The 22,466-nt window shown below is 39.1% G+C and overlaps 1 protein-coding gene across 1 annotated transcript; it reads left to right on the forward strand.

Annotated features, from left to right (window-relative positions):
- Nucleotides 1–1,578: 1,578 nt before the first annotated feature.
- On the forward strand, nucleotides 1,579–21,781 carry vps53 (VPS53 subunit of GARP complex). The gene is made up of 22 exons (XM_088380884.1): nucleotides 1,579–1,735; nucleotides 2,066–2,146; nucleotides 3,295–3,344; nucleotides 3,445–3,511; nucleotides 7,877–7,963; nucleotides 8,319–8,434; nucleotides 8,818–8,937; nucleotides 11,535–11,613; nucleotides 11,745–11,888; nucleotides 11,981–12,123; nucleotides 13,074–13,215; nucleotides 13,291–13,398; nucleotides 13,824–13,918; nucleotides 14,507–14,749; nucleotides 15,474–15,621; nucleotides 16,042–16,124; nucleotides 16,232–16,310; nucleotides 16,402–16,550; nucleotides 16,633–16,702; nucleotides 16,831–16,968; nucleotides 19,875–19,979; nucleotides 20,638–21,781. Exons 1-22 carry the CDS (start codon nucleotides 1,649–1,651, stop codon nucleotides 20,806–20,808), a joined length of 2,505 nt encoding a protein of 834 aa, XP_088237010.1. The 5' UTR covers nucleotides 1,579–1,648; the 3' UTR covers nucleotides 20,809–21,781.
- Nucleotides 21,782–22,466: the final 685 nt, after the last annotated feature.

A 22,466-nucleotide genomic window follows, 5' to 3' on the forward strand; every position in this document is an offset into this window, starting at 1 on the left:
CATCCCAAAAACATGCTTGGTAGGCTGATTGAGCACTCCAAATTGTCCCTAGGTGTGAGTGCGAGTGCAAATGGTTGTTTGTCTCTGTGTGCCTGCGATTAGCTGGCAACCGGTTTAGGGTGTCCCCCGCCTACTGCCTGATGACAGCCGGGATAGGCTCCAGCACACCCGCGACCCCCGTGGGGACTAAGTGGTTCAGAAAATGGATGGATGGATGGTTGGATGGGCTTCAATTAGATGCCTGAGCAGAAATATTGTGAGACTTTAAATGGCTGCCACATGCATTCTCGTTTACCTTTATTTGCATGCTGACCTTCATTGGTCATTCACAAGGGTTAAGCATTTTTATCCCCAAATCTATGCACAAGCCGCGCTAGAAAATATAACATTAATTTGAGAATTTTTTACGATCCGACAAACCGGTAAATCTTGTTATCTATGACATTATGGAGGCTTTCAACTTTGAAAGTTCCTGTTTTCCCTTCCTGTGGTACTTAAAGTCCAACTCCCAAAGTCACGTTGCAAGCCTGATGTATCCATTTTGGAAATCCTTTCAGCCCTCTTCCAAACCGTGAATTATGCCAGAAGCTGGTGATTTAGGGAGAAAGTGTTTTCAGCACATCTTACATGTAGAAGGCGGCAGTGCTGCAACATATTCATGCACATCACACTTAACTGCTCTCTGTGTGCTACTCTACTTAAGGTTATCTGATTGTGATTAAAGCCTTGAAAGTTTCTTGACTGCAATTAAAACAGCTTATTCTGCATTTGGGTCTACTTGGCGTTTTCATTCTCTCTCCAATCTGCCGATTGTGACATCATCAGACATAAAAGATCAAACTCACAGCTGTCATATTGCAGTGGTGCTCTCATGTGAATGCCCAGAGGGTTGTATGAAACAGATTTGAACTTGAGTGTTTATCTTCATGAAGAGGATTTGTATCTTAGACTAGATATAGATGGATCACTTTGTCAATGAATCAGCTCCTGAGTGCTATTGCACATGATGGTATCGCTGTTCACAGACAGGTTTATTAACTGAAGTGAATCAATGATTGTGGTGGATAAGGCTATCCAATGAGAATATCATAGGTTCGAATACTCCTTGAAAAAAAAATCAAATTTAATCAGTACATTTAATTTACATTCATTCATTCATTCATTCATTCATTCATTCATTCATTCATTCATTCATTCATTCATTCAATAATTACCTAATCAATGTTTTATAATTGCAATAATTCTCCATTTAACAGTTGATTACTGTGCTGATCACATTGGTTAATGTGAAGTAACAAATGAACGAATAAAAAACATTCACACAAATATGCCACTTAAAGAACTTGGAGTCACGCGTGCATTATGGGTAAGGGTTTTTTTTTTTTCACACAGACTTGGCATTTAAAAATAATAGAGCAGAAAGCTGTCAGTCGGACTATTTCAACCGCTGGAATATGTACGATCCTATTATGCGCTACTTTAAGATCTGCAGTACCATACTGCAGCCTACTGCACCGATAAACCACGAACGTCTGTATTTTCCCTTTTCCTCGATAGTTTTGAACGCCCCAACAATTGCGTCACCAGATCTCCCAGAAGCCATTTCACCAGGAAGAAGGAATTACTCGAGCTGTTTAATGTTTGGACAATGATGGAGGAAGAAGAATTTGAACTTGCTGATGATTTGGAAGCTATTTTGCATCTCACACCAGAAGTGCAATTGGCGATTGAACAGGTAGCTTTTGGGATAAATTATATATTTTTTACTTGAGGTGCATTATTTACGTATTTTGCGATCAAAAGAATCTCTTACTCCGTACCTGCTGGTTGTATCACTCGTACCGTGTATTTATTATTGTGGTACACTGGCTGAAAAATCGGCCGAATGTTCTAAATAAATGGCGTTTGCTGTGCTTATTCTCGTATCCACTGACAAATGTCAACGATTTAACCTAGAGCTTTTAATTAGCTAATCATGGTACAGGTCGGTCTATATTTTTCTTACATGTGAATATTATATGTATTAATAATAATAATTATGACTAACAAAGTTTGTCTTCGCAAGGTCTTTCCAAGTCAAGATCCACTTGATAAAGCAGACTTCAATGCGGTGGAATACATAAACACATTGTTTCCCACCGAGCAGGTAAAATGACAGTAAAGTAACTTGAATTATTATTATTATTGCTATTGCTGCTGTTGTTGTTGTTGTTATTAACACACAAAATAGATAAGAAACATAACATAAAGCAGTAGTTTTTAATAGTTTTAGAGGTTTTGAATGACTAAATTTGAATTTGTGGGTATGCAATTTCTCAAGAACAATTATTAAATTTTTAGCTGCTGTTATTGAAGAATGCAAACAGTATATTTCCCAATGAAGTCAAGAGTTAACGTGATCAATCATTTATCCAGATACATCTTTCTGAAATGTCTTACTATAAGGACATTGCCAGAATAAAAATGACTACAAAATAAAATTTCAACAACAACCACAACAGCCCATGCATCTTTTGTTCACTCATTTTTTGATGGTCGATGTTTTTTCCCGTCTGTCCGCTTTGATGCGCCTTCTACACCAAAGTCAAAGTCAGCTTTATTGTCAATTTCTCCACATGCCAAAGACACACAAAGAAACCGAAATTTTGTTCCCCCCTATCCCACGGTGACAAGACATGGCCCACAACAGACAAACAAGTAAACAAGTATAACAACAGCGTGCTGAATAAATAATGAATAAATAACACAACAAATAAATAAATAAGAGGAGCAAAAAAAGGAGCAAGTGAGCGTACAGCAGACATTCCAGAAAATAGCGCAACAGTGCCGCACGCTACGCAGAAGGGGGTAGCGAGTTCAGGGTCCTAACAGCCTGGAGAAAGAAGCTGTTGGCGAGTCTGGTGGTGCACCAATGGCCAGTCTTACAATTGTAATACAGTACTGGATTATTTGGGCTTTTTTTTTCCCTGAAGCAAATGTCCTGGTACTTATTGTTTACAAAACCTAAGAAAATGTCTTCAAAAAATGAATGGGTGGAAGACCCTTTCATGGCTATGAGATGTTATAACAGCCTTCTTGTGTAGGAAACCTCCATTTCCATGAGGGGGCTCTGTAAGACAATCAAAAATAACTAACAGCAAGATGAATCAAAAAGTTATTTAAGGTTGTGACATAAACTGTTTCGCAGAAACACGGTCAAATAAATATAGCATGAAACTGATGATATTTTTGAAGGCTAATATTGAAGTGCTGCCTCAATAATCACTTATTTGCTTGACTCATTCTCTCCCCTAGTCCCTTGCTAATATTGACGATGTGGTTAACAAGATACGTCTAAAAATAAGGTTAGTAGCGCTCAGTGTTTTCTGTTAATATGCTAACTCTGTAGTATTTGCAAATATAAATACACAATACAGTATATATGATCATGTGTTCCATTTGCAGGCGCCTTGATGACAACATCAGGACAGTGGTGAGGGGTCAAACCAATGTGGGGCAGGATGGCAGGCAGGTGAGTTGGCTAGTAAATTTTCCACTTGTTGTTTTCAGCCTAAAATAGGATTTATTCTTGACTGTTAAAGACCTATTGTTTGCTTAGCACCTATTACATTTCTATCCAGCACTGTTTTACACACTCACTGTTACTGAACATTTGCTCAAATATTCAGATTTGGCCCAAATAGTGGTGTTTATGCTATTAAGGAGTAAGACACAATGACAAATAGCCTTTGTAATGCAAAATATTTTATCAGGTAATGTACTTAAGACTGCTTCCAATGTGATAATTGGGTCAAGAAACCTCCATTAAACACACATGCACGATGGAGACAACATTATCCATTTCCTGAAGTTGGGAAGCAACAAGTTGTTTTCATCTCTGGAAAAACAGAGATCCTTTTTGCTTTCCCTTTCATTCGTCCCAACTGCAATCCACGGAAAAGGACATGATGACTCAGATTCATCCCCATTGCGCAAACTGTACCTTTTTAGAAAAAAAAAAACATGTCTGGGAAATTTATGCCCCTGTGTATACTTCTTATGGTAAAACCCGAGGCTTTCTTGTAAGAGCATGATGGAAAAGAGCAGCCCGCGCATATTTAGTTCAAGCCTTTTCCCAACCCAGGGTTTGTGGTTTAAAAGGAACATGACACCTGAAGGTTGAGCCACGACAGTTCTGAAAAGTAGACTCAATTTGATGCGTGTGTTGTCTTCTGGTCGTCTGCCGTGGTGGCCATGTCTTTTCCAGTGTGCTACTGTTTGGAAGCGGAAACACTTTAATACAACCCCTAGACGAATAACATTATCAGGTTACACAGACACAATAACTTGAGGTTGTTTTTCCAAGGCCACGAAGCAATTCCAACATTTCCAGAGGGAAAATGTTTTCTACAGATGGAAAGAAGGAGAGGTGCTCTTTTCAAGATGAAGATTGAGACATAGGAGCCGCAATAGAATAAAATCAACGTGATCAGCAATGTTGTCTACAGCGCTTAAGCGAAATTTGACCGTTGGCTGACACAGAGGAAGGTAACTTTTATGAACTACAGGGCTTTGTTATGCTGCAGGATTAATATTGTTGTCATGAAAGTCCAAGGCGGAGTACCCTGAAACTGAGTTTGAACCTGATCTATTGGGTTAAAAAAACACACACACACACACACACACACACACACACACACACACACACACACAAAAAAACTGTATTGACATCATATACAACTAAAGTAATGGCATTCTCCATCACTGGTTATCTTTCCGAAATAGAATCCCACACAGGTGCCCCATTCCTATGTTCCCATTTCCGCTCGTCTTTCCTCTGGGTTCAAACTTATAGAGGTCATCAATCCCCAAGGTTGCTTTGAATTGCTCTTGCCATGGATGGCCTCTTGACTAACCAGCGACACATTTTGTTATGGAACACTGTGGTAGGCCACGAAACTGTTCAGTATATAGTCTGCTTTGTCAATCCATGTCTTCAGAGGTCAGTGATAAACTGTCAGAAGTCTGACGTTTGGCCAACAGTGATGGGCCAATTTGGAAGAACCCTTCAGACATGTCGCCTGTGTGCATTTGATCCCGAACACGGATGTGTGGTTAAAAAAATGTTGAGGGACCTTTTCATCAAAAAAAGCTTCACGCTAATATTTAATGTAAAATTGGAATATTTCATATTGTCAGAAAAAAACTGTTCAGTTGTTTTACTTTTCGCATTTATCCCCAGGCGCTTTCTTTGACAGATCCATTTATTTCTTTATTCTGACAACGAATCAGTCCTTTTAAGCTTTTCTGACTTCCCGGATTTGTCATCGAAAGTAACATCTGGGACACAGACAGCATTAGTTTGTCACTTATGTGTAACTATATAGAAGAAAAGAATCAACTGCAACTGAGATCGCTTTTGCAGACTCCAATGTAGGCGTGGGGGTGGAGGTGGGGGCAGGAATGCATTTTTAGTGTAACTCTGTGTTTGCATGAAATGTTTCAACCCTGTACTCGTACTAGTTTGAATTCATGTCGAGGAGAGTTGATGACTTCCTTAGCTTTGGAAGAAGATCTTCTCTCCCCTTCACGAAAACCCTAAATGCGATGGCAGCTGCCATGTATTTCATGTTAAAGGCATACACTGTTATGTTTGCGTGGAAAGGCAGATAGGATCTCTGGCATGAAGGCGCCTGCTGGGCAGTGGTCTCCCTTTGCTTTCCTCTGGGCTAAATACAGGAAATGAGCACTAGGCAGCAAGCCAGATTGATTCGGCTGAGTCTGCATGAGTGACAATTGCAGCCTTGAAGGATTTTGGCTCCTCTGGATGTACAGATTTTCTTTAAGATCACCTACAGGGAAGCTTTTTAAAATGATGGGGCACTCCCATTCATCCAACTGTTTTTTGATTTTATTTTAATGAGTCTTTATTCCTAGGGAATATTGGGCTGCACTAAAGAAAAAAATAGAACACTATAATACATTTTTAATGGTTGAATAACATTCCCATCAGGTCAAATGTTAAAAAATGACAAAACCTCTTCTGTTTATATAATCAAATACATATAATAAAAGGAATAATTGGTCAGTACAATTCTTAACCAGGAATTAGACAAGCTATTCAGCAAACTTCCTTAATGTATATTTTTATGTTCATATTGCATTGCTTTCTTTCATTTTAATAGAAATTTTCATGACGATAAAATCTTGCAATGTTAAGCATTCTTCTCATATGATAATTTGTTTTACTACTTTCTTGAGGCTACAAAGAAGCTAAACTAATGATGCAGTGAAACAAATTTGCCTTTTTTGTTTGTTTTTTTTTAAACCATGGCGCCTTCTATTTCTACTGTATGTTATTTCCTAATGGCAATGGTAGACAATATTATCTTTCAGTGTGGCTCATGTAATTGTCTCACATGTAATTAATATCAAAGCAACAACAGCTCCCAAACTTGTATTTTCATTAGAAATGTAATGTACTGTAATGCCCTGGCCTTCCCCAAAATGCTGCGGGCTTGTGCCTTACTTCAGCTCGCAACAAGTTTCTTGGAAAAATAGTCTGAGAAAGACGTCATAGACACAGGTAAACCATAAATTACTTTCCGGGACTAATAATACCTCTCCTGTTTCCATGGTGATCTTCAATACGTAGACTTTCTTCAATTTTATTCAAAATATAGATTTGAACTTTGCTGTTTGTATAATGTGGCTTTAGGAAGTAAAGATCCCCATTTAAATGCAGTAAAAGCTGTATTTATTGTACAGATGCACAATTTTCTCTTTTGTGTGCAAAGCTGTACGAAATTTTTGGTACCTTTTTGTTAATGAAAGAAAAGGTCACAGAAATAACTGTATTTTGTTGCGCAACCTTGTGAGGTAATCACTGCTATCAGAATTTTTTGTAGCTTCCAATGAATATTCTGGAGCAATTTTAATGATGCACCTGAAAGTACCACCACTTTGTTAATAATCGCATAACATTTACATTACATTCACACCAGCTGCAATTAAAATCTCTTTAAAAAGGGCAAATGTCATAACAAATTTGAGGACATGCTGAAATGTAAGAAAAACACAGCAACAATTTTTCCACTCTAACTTTGTTTAATTTAATGAGCTCTGCCGTTTATTCACTACCAGTAATGGCAAATTATCTCTTTAACCTTGATAGTGACAGTCCGCATGTTGAGCTTCTCGTGGCCCTTTTCCCCGTTTGAGTCGGTGCCCGGTCGGCCAATTAGACTGAGCCTGACATTGCAGGCAGGATTAGCAGGATCATTTTTCACTTGGAGCCACAGTTAATTGTGAGAGTGAATAAAAGGGATCCCTTCAAATCAGACACAGACTTTGATAGCAGGAGTATAGTTCAACCAACCACCCACCCACACAGTTTATGTTCTGAGAAAAAGACCAAATTTCAAGTTGTGTTTCACTTTATGTCACACATTAGGCTAGTTTTATATAAATCGCTGCCAGTTTGGCTCACGCTCCCGTGTACTTTCGGTCAATTATGGCTGGCAGCTGTATGTTTTGATTATTGCTAACATTACCCTGATTGGCGTAGCAACTGATCTCACCCCTGGTGCTGCAGCTCCAGCCCACTCCCAAAGCAAATCACCCCATCCCCCAACATTATGGTGAATTGAACCAAAACACAATAAAAACTGACTAGGTTTTATAATAGCTTCATCAAATTAGATTTGTGAAAATATATGTCCATACAGATGATGTAATGGATCTTTTGTATTTGAGATGGTTCCGTTGGAAAAAAACAAACACATTTTTATTTTCTTATTTGTGAACTGAATTGACTTCACAGTTCCTTTTTCTACTCCTTGATATTTTCAATCACCTGAATAACTATTTTTAATATTGAGATATTTGATTTATACAGGCTTTGGAAGAGGCCCAGGTAGCAATTCAGCAGCTTTTTGGAAAAATCAAAGACATCAAGGACAAAGCAGAGAAGTCTGAACAAATGGTATGTATGTTACACACATTGCCAACAATTTGCACCTTTCGTTAAAATAGAATAAATAACAGTGGGCAAGCCTTTCTGAGTTTGTGTTTGTGTGTCTGGGGAAACCATTTAATGGAGTGAGTAAAGGAATGATTGAAAGTGGGGGGTCGACCCTCCCTCAAGATTTGTAAGCAATTAGTTCTCAGACCAGCATGTCTGTTTGCTCTTTATCTGAGCTGTGTATCACCATCTGAAAACACATTTCCTTGCCTGCTGTGTTCAGCTCAGTATGTTTTCACAGTTTCTATTTGTTTTTTTGTCCTTCCCTTATCTTTGACTTGGCCAACCTGCTTGACTCCTTTCTCTTCTTCCTTAGGTCAAGGAGATTACCAGGGACATAAAGCAGTTGGACCATGCCAAGCGCCATCTTACTACGTCTATCACCACACTGAACCACCTGCATATGTTAGCGGGAGGTGTAGACTCTTTAGAGTGAGTATCCGACATGTTTATTGCAAAAAAATTGCTGTCACAATATACTGATGTAGATAAATGGCTCTTCACAGATAAAGTAATTCCTTTTATCTCCACGACTCCCTTGTAGACTTATTTTATTGCTGATATCATCTCAAGCAACAATAAATCATCTCAAGCAGTTAATGTTTGTTACAATAAATTTAGCTGATATACTGCCGACGCCTCAGGACTGATTTGTTTGTCCTGACTTTTTGTCGAAAAGGAAACTTTTGATGATAACCCTTTCTATGTGCATCCTAATTGATTGATGCTGATAATTTAAGTTATTAATCATTATGCTCAAATACCCTTGACAATGACATCCAAAAAATAATCTCAAGTATGTATGTGTGTTCCAGGGCCATGACGAGAAAAAGGCAGTACGGTGAAGTGGCCAATCTCCTGCAAGGAGTTGTCAACGTACTTGAGCATTTCCACAAGTATATGGGCATACCGCAGATCAGACAGCTCTCTGAGAGGTAACCTCATCCTCAACACAGATATGCACAGTGGCTCACATCTCGACTGTACTGCAAAATCCTTCTAGGTTGTGCATCATGTATGAGAAGTTATGGCCTCATTTTACAGCAACGCTAGAAACAGATGGAACAAAGCTAACTCCAGATTCAGAGTAGTAGTACTGATCCGCCTAATCAGGAAAGATGACCATCTGTTCAGTTTTGACCAAGGTGTGGCAGACAGTGTTGAATAGCAAACAACAGCTGCATGGAAGGAGTGACTCTTCAGGAGAAACAGATGATGGGAAAGTCAAGAAATATGAGAGGGGGGAGTAATGATTGCAGAGAAACTCGAAAGTACAGGTTAACAGTGTGAAGCAGAACAAATGCAGCATCTAAGATATTTTAGTACAGATTCAAGGATTGGACAAAAAAAATGTTATACTATAAACACCCATCAAAACATGGACTTTTGAAAGCTCAAAAAGTAATTTTGAGACTGAACAGAAATAAATCACACTTAGAGGGTTACATTACAAATGCATTTGGCTGCTGTGTGACAACTACCTGATGACATTTCTTCATTTATAATTTTATTGTGACTGACATTTCGCCAGCTTTTTGTATTTTTTTAATTTGGAAATAGTGAACCTCTGGCATTCTTAATCCAAAGTATAAATGACAACCGTAATTTTCGGACTAAAAGTCGCTCCGGAATATAGATCGCATTAGCCATAAAATGCTCATTCACGTGAAAAAAAACATATATAAGTCGCTCCGGAGCATAAATCGCATTTTGGGGGGAAATTTATTCGACAAAATCCAACACCAAGAACAGACATGAACAAGCAACAACAGGCTAAACGATAGGTATGCTAACGTGACATAAACACAAACGAAGAGCTGAGAACGGGCCTGACGTAACATTCAGAGTTATTTAAAAAAACGATTACATAAATAACACGTTTATAAAACCATCTGTGTCACTTCAATTCATTAAATCCATCGATCGTCCTTTGTCAACAATGGGTGTGCGCCGCTGACGGCGCTTGCACTTCAAAATATTCCACAGGCCCATATAACGATATATAAATTAGATATCAAATAACTATTATAGAAGCAATAATATTATCAAACCATCTGTGCACTCTAAATCATTAAATCCATCGATCAAATTCCTCGTCCTTTGTCAACAACGCCGCGCGTTCGCCCTGACATCAGCCTCGTCGTTATTCCACAGATCTACTATATAACTATATTGTAGCGTTAACAAAGTACAAGGAAAGACTTGGGTTTGGTAAACGGCTCTTTATTTAACAAAACAAACTTCCAGGCGTGTGGCGGCGTGGACTTCCAGGCACGGAGGTGGAAGAGAGATCCATAGAATAGGACCGGGCGTGCGTAAAAGCCATGACCGAGCCCCATCCACCGTCCCCGGACAGCCACCCGGCCGAGCGCCGGTCCCCGACTTCTATCCACGGAGGTGAAAAAGAGCTCCCTAGAGTAGGACCGGGCGTGCGTAAAAGCCATAATAGTTTTTCAAACCTTCTGTGTCACTCCAAATCCTTAAATCCTTCAAACTCTTCGTCCTCTGTGTCACTTAGAAACAAAGCCGCTAATGATGCCGGTCGTACGTGGGGCCCTTCGTCATCTTCGTCATCCCGTGATCAATCTTTGTCCTTTTTGTAAACAACCGCCGCGCCAAGCCGGGTCGCGCTGCTGACGTCACTTGAAATTCAAATTACAGTAATCCCTTGCTACATCGCGGTTCGTTTATCACGGTTTCAGTTTTTCTTTTTGAAATTTTTTGAAAAAAAACACATATAAGTCGCTCCTTATTATAAGTCGCCCCCCCACCCAAACTATAAAAAAACGCGATGTATAGTCCGAAAATTACGGTATATATATTGGGTATTTTTTTTGTATATCATTAGAACAGTATCTTTTACAGTATCTTTACAGTGTCTAACATTTAGAGGGTCCATGGTGGAATATAATTTGTTCGACCAAGCGATTTCGAATTAATCTTGGGTGTGTGTCAGTCTGCAAGCAAAATAAACAAATCTTAAACTTCTGTGAATTTATGTTCAGCATTGTAGAAAATTGCTGGTTTTGTTTCGTTCTATTCATCTGCACATTAGCCTGACAACGTGAATTTGTTTTTGAAATTGCTGCTTAAGTGCGTGCTTCGATAGTTGCATTTCTCACTCAATTGCACACTTTGCAAGAATCGGTACCCTCCTGTGGCGGCATGACACAAAAAATAAAAACAAGTGGCAAAACATACTTGTGGAGCCAAAGGACTTGCTGATGTCTCACATGTCAAGCATAATGGTGGTTTTAAGTTGAAATGCACTTTTGAGAAAATATTCAATTTTGGAGGTGGCACAGTTTTTGTGACACAATTGTGACACACTGTTTCGGACTCTGAATGACCTTTACTTATCAATCTGAGACATGACACACTGACATCTACATGATAACTTGAGTCTTTGATTTGAGTTTACAAATCTTGCAAACAATTTCAGACCAAATGGATGAATGGGAGCATAGACAAATATGACACATTTCTACAACTCTGACACTTCCGTTGTGAATTTGGTCTTGGACTTGTGTAGAGTAAAAGCAGCACAGAGTGAGTTGGGCACTCAGATCCTGGCAGATTTTGAAGAAGCCTTCCCATCTCAGGGCTCCAAGGTAAATACCTGCCACTTGTCATCTTTTGAAGTCTTTTCAGACCCCTTGAGTTTTTTGTCTTTTATAAAAAGAAAAGAAAATGTGTTTGATATCCTTTTTATTTATTTATTTATTTATTTATTTTGCCACAGAGGCCCGGTGGGCCAAGTAATGTGTTGAGGGATGCCTGTCTGGTTGCGAATGTTCTTGACCCACGCATCAAACATGAGATAATCAAAAAGTTCATCCGGCAGCATCTTTCAGAATACCTTGTGCTCTTTCAGGAGAACCAAGATGTAAGTAAACATTCATTAACAAAGCTTTATAGTTTGGCTTTAATAATTCATGTGATACCGTGCATGAAAAAGGCCTCTACTAAATGTTTTAGGTAGCATGGCTAGACAAGATCGATCGCCGCTATGCTTGGATCAAGCGGCAACTAGTCGACTATGAAGAAAAATATGGACGCATGTTTCCAGAGGAGTGGTGCATGACAGAACGTATTGCAGTAGAATTCTGCCATATCACCAGGTAGATTTATAACCACTTTTTATTCATCTGTTATTACATAAATTGTAAATAAATGCTATTATTGTTGTAAAACACAATATCTCTTACTGTAGTTTTATAACTTGGAGGCGGGTAGCTCACTTGACCAGGAAATGGGAGTGTGCAGCAGAGTTCTTAGGAAACGCCTACATCTGTCGATCATTCAAATAACAAAGATGTCAGATCCCTGCATGGCCTGTTTTATAACCACCATGTAGGAGGTTCTAAAAAGCAGTTCCATTGCATCGCACAGCCCCGAAAAAGTGTAATGGAAAACTGGCCACTCAGGGCTGAGCACGGCCATTTCAGTGTAGAACCGGGACAGTAGAAAAGTGGTTCAATATCGCCCTCCTCCCCTAATAAACACCTGCCTTACCCCAACACTTGCCCCCTGCCTTTGAAAGTGTTTATTTGCTTCTGCATCAAGCATAACTTTACACATCATCACAGATGTAAGAATAAGTTATTTCTCAGTTGAGTGTGTTTTTCCACTCCACTGAGTCCACCTTTGTTCTCAACAAAACCAAACTCCACAAACTAGAACTGTTGTCAGCTAGTTTTCTTTGGGAATCACCTGAAGTTGACAGACTTCAATAGTTATCCATCATATTGCAGCCCAGATGTTACGAGCTAAGCGCCGAGTGCATTGAGTCTCGCATGCGAATGATGCCTGCCACATTTATGCAAATTATCATTTCAGACTTATTTTTCTATATGTACCCAATTGTGTTTTCAAGTCATTGACTCTGTGTCTATCGCCCGCAATTTGTAGGGACTTCTGCACTTCAATGAAAGTGGAAATAATCCATCCCTTTTTTTTTTTTTTTTTAATATATTGTCAGTCACAGGGCATAATTGCCCAAGACATTTTGAAAGGAAAAAGACGAAATAAAAAAAATAAAAAAATGCGTCTTTTTTTCCCCCCCCAAAAGAGCGGAGCTTTCCAAAGTAATGAGAACACGAGCCAAGGAGATTGAAGTGAAGCTGCTTCTGTTTGCCATTCAGAGGACTACAAACTTTGAAGGTCTGCTGGCAAAACGTTTCACAGGATGCACATTGACCGATGCCCCTGTGGTAAGAGTAAGCACACTCAGACAGACCTCTGTTGGAGATTGTCAGTATAACCAAAACATGTATTTTTCTAAGCAGCAGAAGAGGCCAGAGAGCCCTTTAGATCCCTCGAACCCTTTCTTGGAGGATGATCAAGGTGAAGATGAGGGTACTGAGAAAAATGACAAAGATGGGGATCTGACAAAGGTGAGATAAGCTTCAATAAAAATTTGAGGAATGGTGCAGCAAATGAATGGCTTTTTACTGGCTAACAAGCTTCATATATAGTTAAGAATGCCCTGGATACTTCATGTGCAAATTTATTTTCTTTTTTAAACTTCAAAGGTGGGGCTGCTGGAAATTATTTTTGTGTTGTATATGAATTTGCAAAATGTTGTTTTTGATTGCTGTTTGATTGGCTATTCTTAAAATCTGTCATTTGGTGACTGGAAAAGTCAAGTTTTCAATAAGCCAATCATGTTGGAACTGCCCCCGAAAAATAAAAGAAAAGCTCATTACTGGTGATGGACAGTTTAGGTGGTAATTGAAATTTTGACATTTTAACAACCACAGTGAACTGTCAAACTGTAATCAGGCATATGTATTAATGTCTGTTTCTTGTGTTCCTATAGCCCAGAAAACCCAAAGCTCCTGAGAATCCTTTTCATGGCATCGTCTCCAAGTGCTTTGAGCCTCATCTGTATGTCTACATAGAATCCCAAGACAAGTGAGCAACATACAGTCGCATGTGTATAAAGTTGACACGTGCAAGTTCCCAATTCCTCCTTATTCACTAACACACTTTCTCCCCTCTTGCGCTCCACCTCACTGACTTGTCTGTCTTTCCATCTCTTGTTCCTGGACATGCCACTGACTTGGTTGTGGCAGAAATGTTTCCCATTAGCTACACGACCACAGACGCTGAGAGAGCGAGAGAGCTTGAATAAATTGCTGCCTCAGCAACCGCTTTTTTTTTTTTTTTTTTTTAAATCTCCACCTCTTCATTTTTTTATGCCCCCCTTTTTACTCTGCTCCTACCTTGTTTGTTGGCTTTCTTCTTTTCTCTTCCCTTCCCCATATTTTCCCTCTGTTACTGCCACCAGTCTCCATTTTTTCCTCTAATAGTCCATCCTTTCCGCAGGCCATTATGGTTTTCTCCAAAAATGAATAAAGTTTCAGAAGAGCTGTGATTGCATGGTTGTTGTGCGCAATTTTAAATGCTGTTCGTCAGTCCTCACTTCAATTAAATCCAGACTATAAATTTTTTTATATGCTTGCCTTTTAATCCATCTGGTACTGTCTGTGCTTCTTGCAGGAACTTGGGCGAACTAATAGACAGATTTGTGGCTGACTTCCGAGCACAGGGCCCACCCAGGGTTGCCACAGACGAGGGCGGTGCTGTGCTGCCAAGCTGTGCTGACCTCTTTGTCTATTACAAAAAGTGCATGGTCCAGTGCTCCCAGCTGAGCACCGGAGAGCCCATGATTGCCCTCACAACCATCTTTCAGAAATTCCTGCGAGAGTATGCCTGGAAGATCCTCTCAGGCAATTTGCCTAAGTAAGAACACATTAGTTCTGTTCAACTAAACCATAATTTCATCCACATTTGTCACACCCATATGTGGTCTTTCTTTTAGTGTGGTGATAAAATCATAAGGGACTTCATTTTGAAAAGGAATAACAGTCCTTGCCATGTTTTAATGGGTAGCAATAACATGGCAATTGAAGTGATGCAATGGCAATAACGCGCAAATTGTAGTAAAATTATTTGGGTCACTAGCCGCACTAGAAATCATCACTGACAGGTCTACATACGCAATTTTGCTGTTAGGTGTTGCAAATATGCGAACATGCTAATTATACTTATGCACTCACTGACTAATTTAAGCCATATTGTGGGCCATATGAAATCACTCAAACATACTCTCAAGGGTACGCTCCGGCCTGCTTGTCTATTGTCATGAGTTATGACCTCATGTTTCAAGGTTTCTTCTTGAAGGCTGCTTGATTTACACAGCAGTTGATCACATCACTGTCTTTTGGCTGTTAACAATAAAATTCTTGCTGTAGTGTCTCGACACTTGTTTGCACACTATTCATCGTTCCATCATAGTCTGAACTTGAAAACAAAAGCGAATCCAATGTCTAAGACTTAAAGACTTCAAATATTTACATTCTGAAACTATACCACTTGCTAAGATAACACTGCTACGACTCGCCTCTTACAAGATAGTGCTTCACTTTTTTTGTCACTCAGTCACTGTGTGTATATTCATCTCCAGATCGAGCAGTAACAGTGGTGTTCTGACGATCAGCAGTCTGCTGAAAGAAAAAGAAGGTTCGGAAACGGCCAAGTTCACCGTCGACGAGCTGTGCCTTATCTGTAGTATCCTTAGCACTGCCGAGTACTGTCTTGCTACCACGCAACAGGCATGTACATTTAAAATGAGTAAATATATGTATATATATTTTTAAATGCTGCTCAGATGTAAGGATTGCAATGAGGAGCAAATTGGTGGATTTACGTTCACTTAAATTGGAATCCAAATTTACTCAGCCCAAGTGTCCACTGAGATACTATTAGATAATGATTTTTTTTTTTTTTTTTTACTTGTATTTTGCCTTGTTTAATTATGCTGTCTGCAGGCAGGTCTGCATTGCAAATGAATCTGTTCTTAATTGACTTGCCTCGATGAGTAAAGTACAATGAAATAAAAATAAAAAAGTGTCAGTATTGATTACAACATTGCCTAAAGGTATTTTTGTAGACAGGTTGGTCATATGGATGTGGCTGTTAGATATTTTTGTAATACTGTGTTAAATCTTGTATTCACATGTGCTTTTTTACAGCTTGAAGAGAAACTAAAAGAAAAAGTCGATAAAATCCTTGTGGAGAGAATTAATTTGACTGGGGAGATGGATACATTCAGCACGTATGTAGCAAATATAATACTCTACATCTACTGTTCCTAAATAGCAGCATGCCTTTGATTTGCTAGCTCATTATATTTGACTTCTCTTTTTTTCATGATTGCACTAGCGTGATCTCTAATAGTATCCAGTTACTTGTTCAAGATCTTGATGCCGCCTGTGACCCTGCTCTCACTGCAATGAGCAAGGTCAGACGCACTGTTGAATTTACATTCAAAATCAGGAAAATATTATTTGCTTATTATGATGACTGTGTATGTGAATTCCTTTCTCTCTCAGATGCCGTGGCAGAATGTGGAGCATGTCGGTGACCAAAGTCCTTATGTGACTTCAATCATCATGCACATAAAGCAGAATGTTCCCATCATCAGAGACAATTTGGCCTCCACGCGCAAATACTTCACGCAGTTCTGCATCAAATTCACAAAGTAATATCCATGAAATGGTACATTCATTAATAAGTGAAGATACATTATTTGAATGTCGAATGTTGTCATTTCTCTTTTCTAGCTCTTTCATCCCCAAATTTATCAATCACTTGTTCAGATGTAAGCCTATCAGCATGGTGGGAGCAGAACAAGTACGTGCGTGTTCAATACCAAATTCCAGCTGCATTTTAGTCACCATCTTAATCGCATTGCTACTGTAGCTCTACCTGTAGGTGCTTCAGCTCTATATCTTTTCATTTTGTGTATCCCTTCCAACAAGCTCCTTCTGGACACACACTCCTTAAAGACGGTGCTGCTAGATCTACCCTCCATAGGTTCCCAGGTACTTCGCAAGGCACCCGCCAGCTACACCAAGATTGTGGTGAAGGGCATGACCCGGGCAGAGATGATACTTAAGGTGAGCAGCTGTGGTAAGACTCCTTAAGTGCAGTTGTGTTAGAATGACATGATTCTATACAGAGTCATTTTAGGTTTTAAACATGCCATGCCTAGCCTGCCTTTCTTGGGGGAATTTTGAAAATAAACCTTTGCTAGGTTCAGACAGTTTACTTTTACCACATAAACTTCAAATTACTTTGTTCACATCTACACTATCAGAGCCACTCAACTGTAATGGGACACTTCAAATGTTATGACAGATCGAACCAGTGTAGATAAATGTATGCCTGTCGTGTCGACGAAAGACTCACTCTCTGACCTTTAAAGGCTTGGAACGTTCCACTTTTAATGAGGTTGCCATATTTCTGTTGCCCATATAACTGCTCTTATGTTGAAAGTGATGTATTGTTAGAAACCTTATTCATGGCAGAACAAGAATAGCTTTGCACCACTTGTCTGGTGTCTGTTCAACTGGTAATGAAAAATGAAGAGAATAATCTTTAATGTCCCCTTGAGGAAAGGAATTTGCTCTTTTAATCCTTTATCGGAGACTAATTTAAATACTTGGAAATTCTGTTTTATCCCCACGAAATTAATCCATGACAAGACTTTGTTTTAGTGGCAGCTAAAAATATCATCACTATCTTTATAATACTTACACCCTGGCTTGCCATGGTGGTACAGTTATATGTACTTCCCTGGGTACCCCCCCCCCCCCCTCCATCTTCCCACATTGCAAAAACATGCTTGTAAATTGCCCTTATGTACTAATGTGACTGTTATGTTTGGTTGTGTTTTTACTATTAGATTCAAACCTTGCCCTTCTATTGACATAGCCCTTAACCCGTGGTCTTTAATTAAATAAACGGTACAAAATGGATGAATGATAATACGTGCACCAGTAAAATGTAATTGTCTTATTATTTGTAACGTATTCTTTTCTGCTTGGTGGTGATAAATAGCATTGTTGTTCTTAATTATGGCAAGGCGTTTGGGATCCAATTTATCTTAAAAATCCCTGCCTTATAAAGTGGCAGTGGCGGTTCTGGCATGAATGACTCCCTGGGCGGGCAGCCATGTTGAACACCCCCACACTCTTACCAAAGAGAGCCAAACAGTGCACAGAATACAAAACATTACGTTATAATTATTCTCTAATCGCAATTTGCTTTACCAGACAATAAGAACATAAACTAGTATCTGTATTGAAGAATTTATTGAACTCACATAGCACAGCATGTGCTTTGGGTGTAGTTTTTCACTGCAAAGAGTAATTGTGAAAGTCAAGATAGTTGGCCTTGTCTCAACCATGTCACATCAAAGCGGGGGGGGACCCTGGTATGTTACTGCCCCGGATTGCGCCACCCTTATTAACAGTCTCTGGGGTAAAGAAAAATGCCCACACCCACAAAGTGAATGCCCCGTCTGTCTTTTGAATTTGGTGGGACTCCCAAGAGCCCTTCTTTCCTTCCGAAGGTTGACCTTGATTGTGCTGTATTGTCTTGATGGCGATCAACAGACTTGCTCGGGTTGTGCAATTTTTACCAACAGCTTGACAACCAGTGAGGTTATCTTTATATATATTTATTCTCTCAATATTGAAGACATTTCATCTCAGTTTTGACAATGTAAACCCACCATAGTGTTTCAGATAAATAACATTTATGTAATCTTAGGATAACACTGAAAAAACAGCTTTTTCAGAAATTTGAATAATTGTATTAGATGGGGTTTAAAGCATACATCCTAGGAAGATTTGTTGACTTGAGACACATTTTAGAAGACCAGACAGATGTTGAAATGTTTTTTCAGCCTACTGGCTTGAGGTATAAGGCTGCCACTCTGGATTCTATTCTTGCTTATAAATACAACTTAATTGGTTTGATGCTATCCAGTTTGCACACTCGTGTTGATTTCGGCTGCTGGCTGCGGAAGCCATTTGCTTAGTTTTAAAGATTGTCTGCTTCTTGTGTACAATGAGGTTGTTTTGTGAGCCACTTATGTCCAGAGCTTTCGGACTGTCTGAGGCTTGCTCTCCTAGCTGGTGCAACGCCAGGCTGTGAGACTTGGCTGTTTTCCACGCTTCCACCCCAGACCAATATCACTCCAGTGTTCACTTGTGAAGGTCTCCTCTGGGGACTATTTAAAAAGCAACCCCCATCCCCACCCTTGTTTCACCCTCACTTTATCATGCTGCCTTTTTTTTTTGTATTACATTCTTATACTTGCTTATATTCTCACAATACCCACAGGCCTATTCTTTGGCCCAGCTCCAGCACAGTTGCTAAATAAATCACTTGGTCAGCAGGGCAAGTATCAAAGCTAAGAATTCCACACAATCCCAAGCCTTTCATGACTGATCACTTCTCAAATTCTTTTAATTCCTTCACAGAGGCTTTTTTGTACACGTCTGTAGTAGCAAGGGTTAAAATGAGAAAACAAACAGACATTTGTAGTGCTTGCCCATTTTCATGTTTGTGTGTGTGTGCATGCTAAAGGAAGAGAAGAGGGTCTTGTCTGTCAGCCATGTGTGGCTGGAACAAATGCCCTCTGATCCAAGCTTTCCACCTACATTATTTTGTTGTTGGACACTATTCCATAAGACCAGTTCAACATTTTTGCGAAATCTTTCATTATATCCGCTTTAAATTATTAACGGTAAGGTTAATTGTTGCGCAACCAAATGTGCTTACTAACGTGTAGTTGTGGTTTAAAATGTGCAATGCAGAATAGTTAAATATCAACTTCATTTTTGTGTCACATTGGAACCCCCTACCACATTTGCCTGATTTAGGTCACAGCTCCACCATATGGGATCATTTAAAGATTTCTTGGGTTGTACCATGATGGCTCACAGGAAAAATAGGGGGTGTCAAAACAAACTTTTAGACTACTGTGTTTTTTTCTATTTGTTTTTTTTTGTAGGTGGTGATGGCTCCACATGAACCACCCGTAGTGTTTGTGGATAACTACATCAAGCTCTTGGCTGATGGCAATCCTGAGACTTTCCAGAAAATACTTGAAATGAAGGTTTGTTGCTTTGCCCAGTTGTTTCAAATCATTTTGAATGCATTATGCAGACATATCTATATTGGGCCACAAAAACAGTCAGCTGATTGCAGGCCTGCTGTGCAGGTATAGGTGTCTCTAGAATGGATTTTCTATGAATAAAAAGGATTAAACTTTTAATTAAAAAAAAAAAGGAAGTGTTAAAAAAAAAGATAAATAGAAACAGTAAAATACACTGCAAATCCCCCGGTGTTAATTCACCACCTAGCGTGTTAATTTTAACACTGGCCAACTGTCTATATGCATGCACCTGGTGTTCAAGATAGATTCACTAAACTGTTGAATGTGCAATACCCACAAGTGTGTTGCAGCAACAAAATGTAATGTTAACAGTGCAGTAATAATAACACTAGTGTTTAAATGAACATGAATGATTGTTCATGCCAACACTATGAAATGTGCGGAAAAATCCCCTACGCCTTTCTACCTTGAATTACGAAAATTATTACATTGGAAAATTTCTGTTGAAAACACTTTTCTTTCATTAAAGCCATTTCAGACAGCTCTTATAAAACAGGGTAGAACGTGAGAAAACTGCCCAAAAATAGTTATTTTAGAATGATTTGAATAATTTGAATGTAATATATGTTGATCAAATGTCATTTTTTTTGCTGCTTAGGGTTTAAAACGTGGTGAGCAGAGCAGCATGCTGGAGCTCTTCAGACAAAGGTTACCCACCCCACCCTCCGGGGCCGACAGCAGCACATCCTTGTCTTTCAGTGCCCCCACCCCTGAGCAGGAGTCCTCCCGCATTCGCAAACTAGAGAAGCTCATCAAGAAGAGACTGTAAAACCAAGATGTGTGCTGCTTGGCTGCGAACATTAAATTATTGTTAAAGGAGCTGTATCATGTTAATTAAGATTAACTATTTGCATGTATGAATATCATTACCTATTATTTTTGGCACATTTGCGATCTAATTTCTTATTCTGAGCTATTTTGAAGTAAGACACCAGGTTCACTAAAACCCCGCCTCCACTGTACTCGCATACATTTTTCAGTGACTCGATGTGCGTTCAGTGACCACTCGCAAAGTAGGACAACTCAAAATTACATAGAAAATGCATTTTTTAATGCAACAAATAGCAGTTACCAGTACGTGAGCGCATTGTAAGGAGTATGTGGAAAGACTGTAATTTATTTGATGCACCAAATTCAGAACAGCCGCATGTCAACTCAGGATGCAAGGACAGCTGCTCTGAGAAACTGGGTGTGGCTCCTCACCATGCGATGTCACAGAGTGAGGAGCCATTTGTTGTCTTGCTTTGGGCGTGGCTGGTGTTTTGGGTCAGGAATTAGCATTTTAACAAGGCTAAAAACTCCCAAAAGTTGATTTAGTATGATATGACCCCTTTAAAGATAGAAGAGATGAGTCAATTTTCCATCACAGAAAAATAAACCCAAGTTCATGGTGGGTTATGAAGAAACTTCCTTGAGACTTGCGTTTGGTACATAAACTCCTTTATGTGCAATTTCCTTAGCTCTGTGTTCACACAATGGTTATGCATTGATCAGTGTATCGCACAATGAACTGCATTCAAAAGAATGGATGTTCTTGTTATCTGTAAAGTACAGGCCAATTCGTCCAAGTGAAATGACATTTTCTAATGATGATAAATGACTGCAGCTGTAGGTTCATGGAATTATATGGCATATCGAGATATATTGATTTGCAATATTTATGCTTGTCTTTCATCCATTTTTGAATCAGAAAATAAAAGGTTATTCCCCTTTATTAGGTCTCTGGGGGAATATTCTGCTGACTCTGTCTAGACATTATATACACATACACAATTGAGATCTACTCATTTTAGGCACACGTTCCTTCCTTAAGGAAAACAATATATTCATGGTGATGTATGGCAAGTTGTGAACATTACTAATCATAACCACAGATGAGTCCTTGTGCTTCATGAATGGTTTTATGCTACATTCAGTTCCATCTTTTGAAAAATATCAATGAGGAAAGATGATATTAATGTTTATGAGCCATGTTGGACAGTGCTCCTTTCTACCCATCAATTGACATATTGCTTGTGTAGTTTTTTTTTTTTTTTAACTTGACAACTAGTATGTGTGAATATTTAAAATCAAGAAAAAGAGACAGGTCACAAGCCAAGCTAAATTTCGCTGTGTTTGGTAAATACCATGAATAAATAATTAGTCGGTTATAATGTTGGAATTCATGACTTTAATCATCCCTGGAGTGCAGAGATTCCCATGACTGACAGCTTCGCAATGAGCTAGTCAGTGAACTTGTTTCTAGTATCTTTATGTTATACGAAGACATTAGGACAGTTACAATACGTGCATGCCACCAGTATTCAAATCTGAGTTAAACGTTTAATAGAAGTGTAGGTGTCCACCTGTAATTAAGAGTTTAGATGCATTCTAAGTACTAGTCAGAAATTATAGCTGTTAATGTGAAATGACTCATTTATTAGGTTC

Source organism: Syngnathus floridae, chromosome 7 (assembly GCF_059516105.1).
Source record: "Syngnathus floridae isolate MCC-2025c chromosome 7, RoL_Sflo_1.0, whole genome shotgun sequence".
Taxonomy (NCBI): domain Eukaryota; kingdom Metazoa; phylum Chordata; class Actinopteri; order Syngnathiformes; family Syngnathidae; genus Syngnathus; species Syngnathus floridae.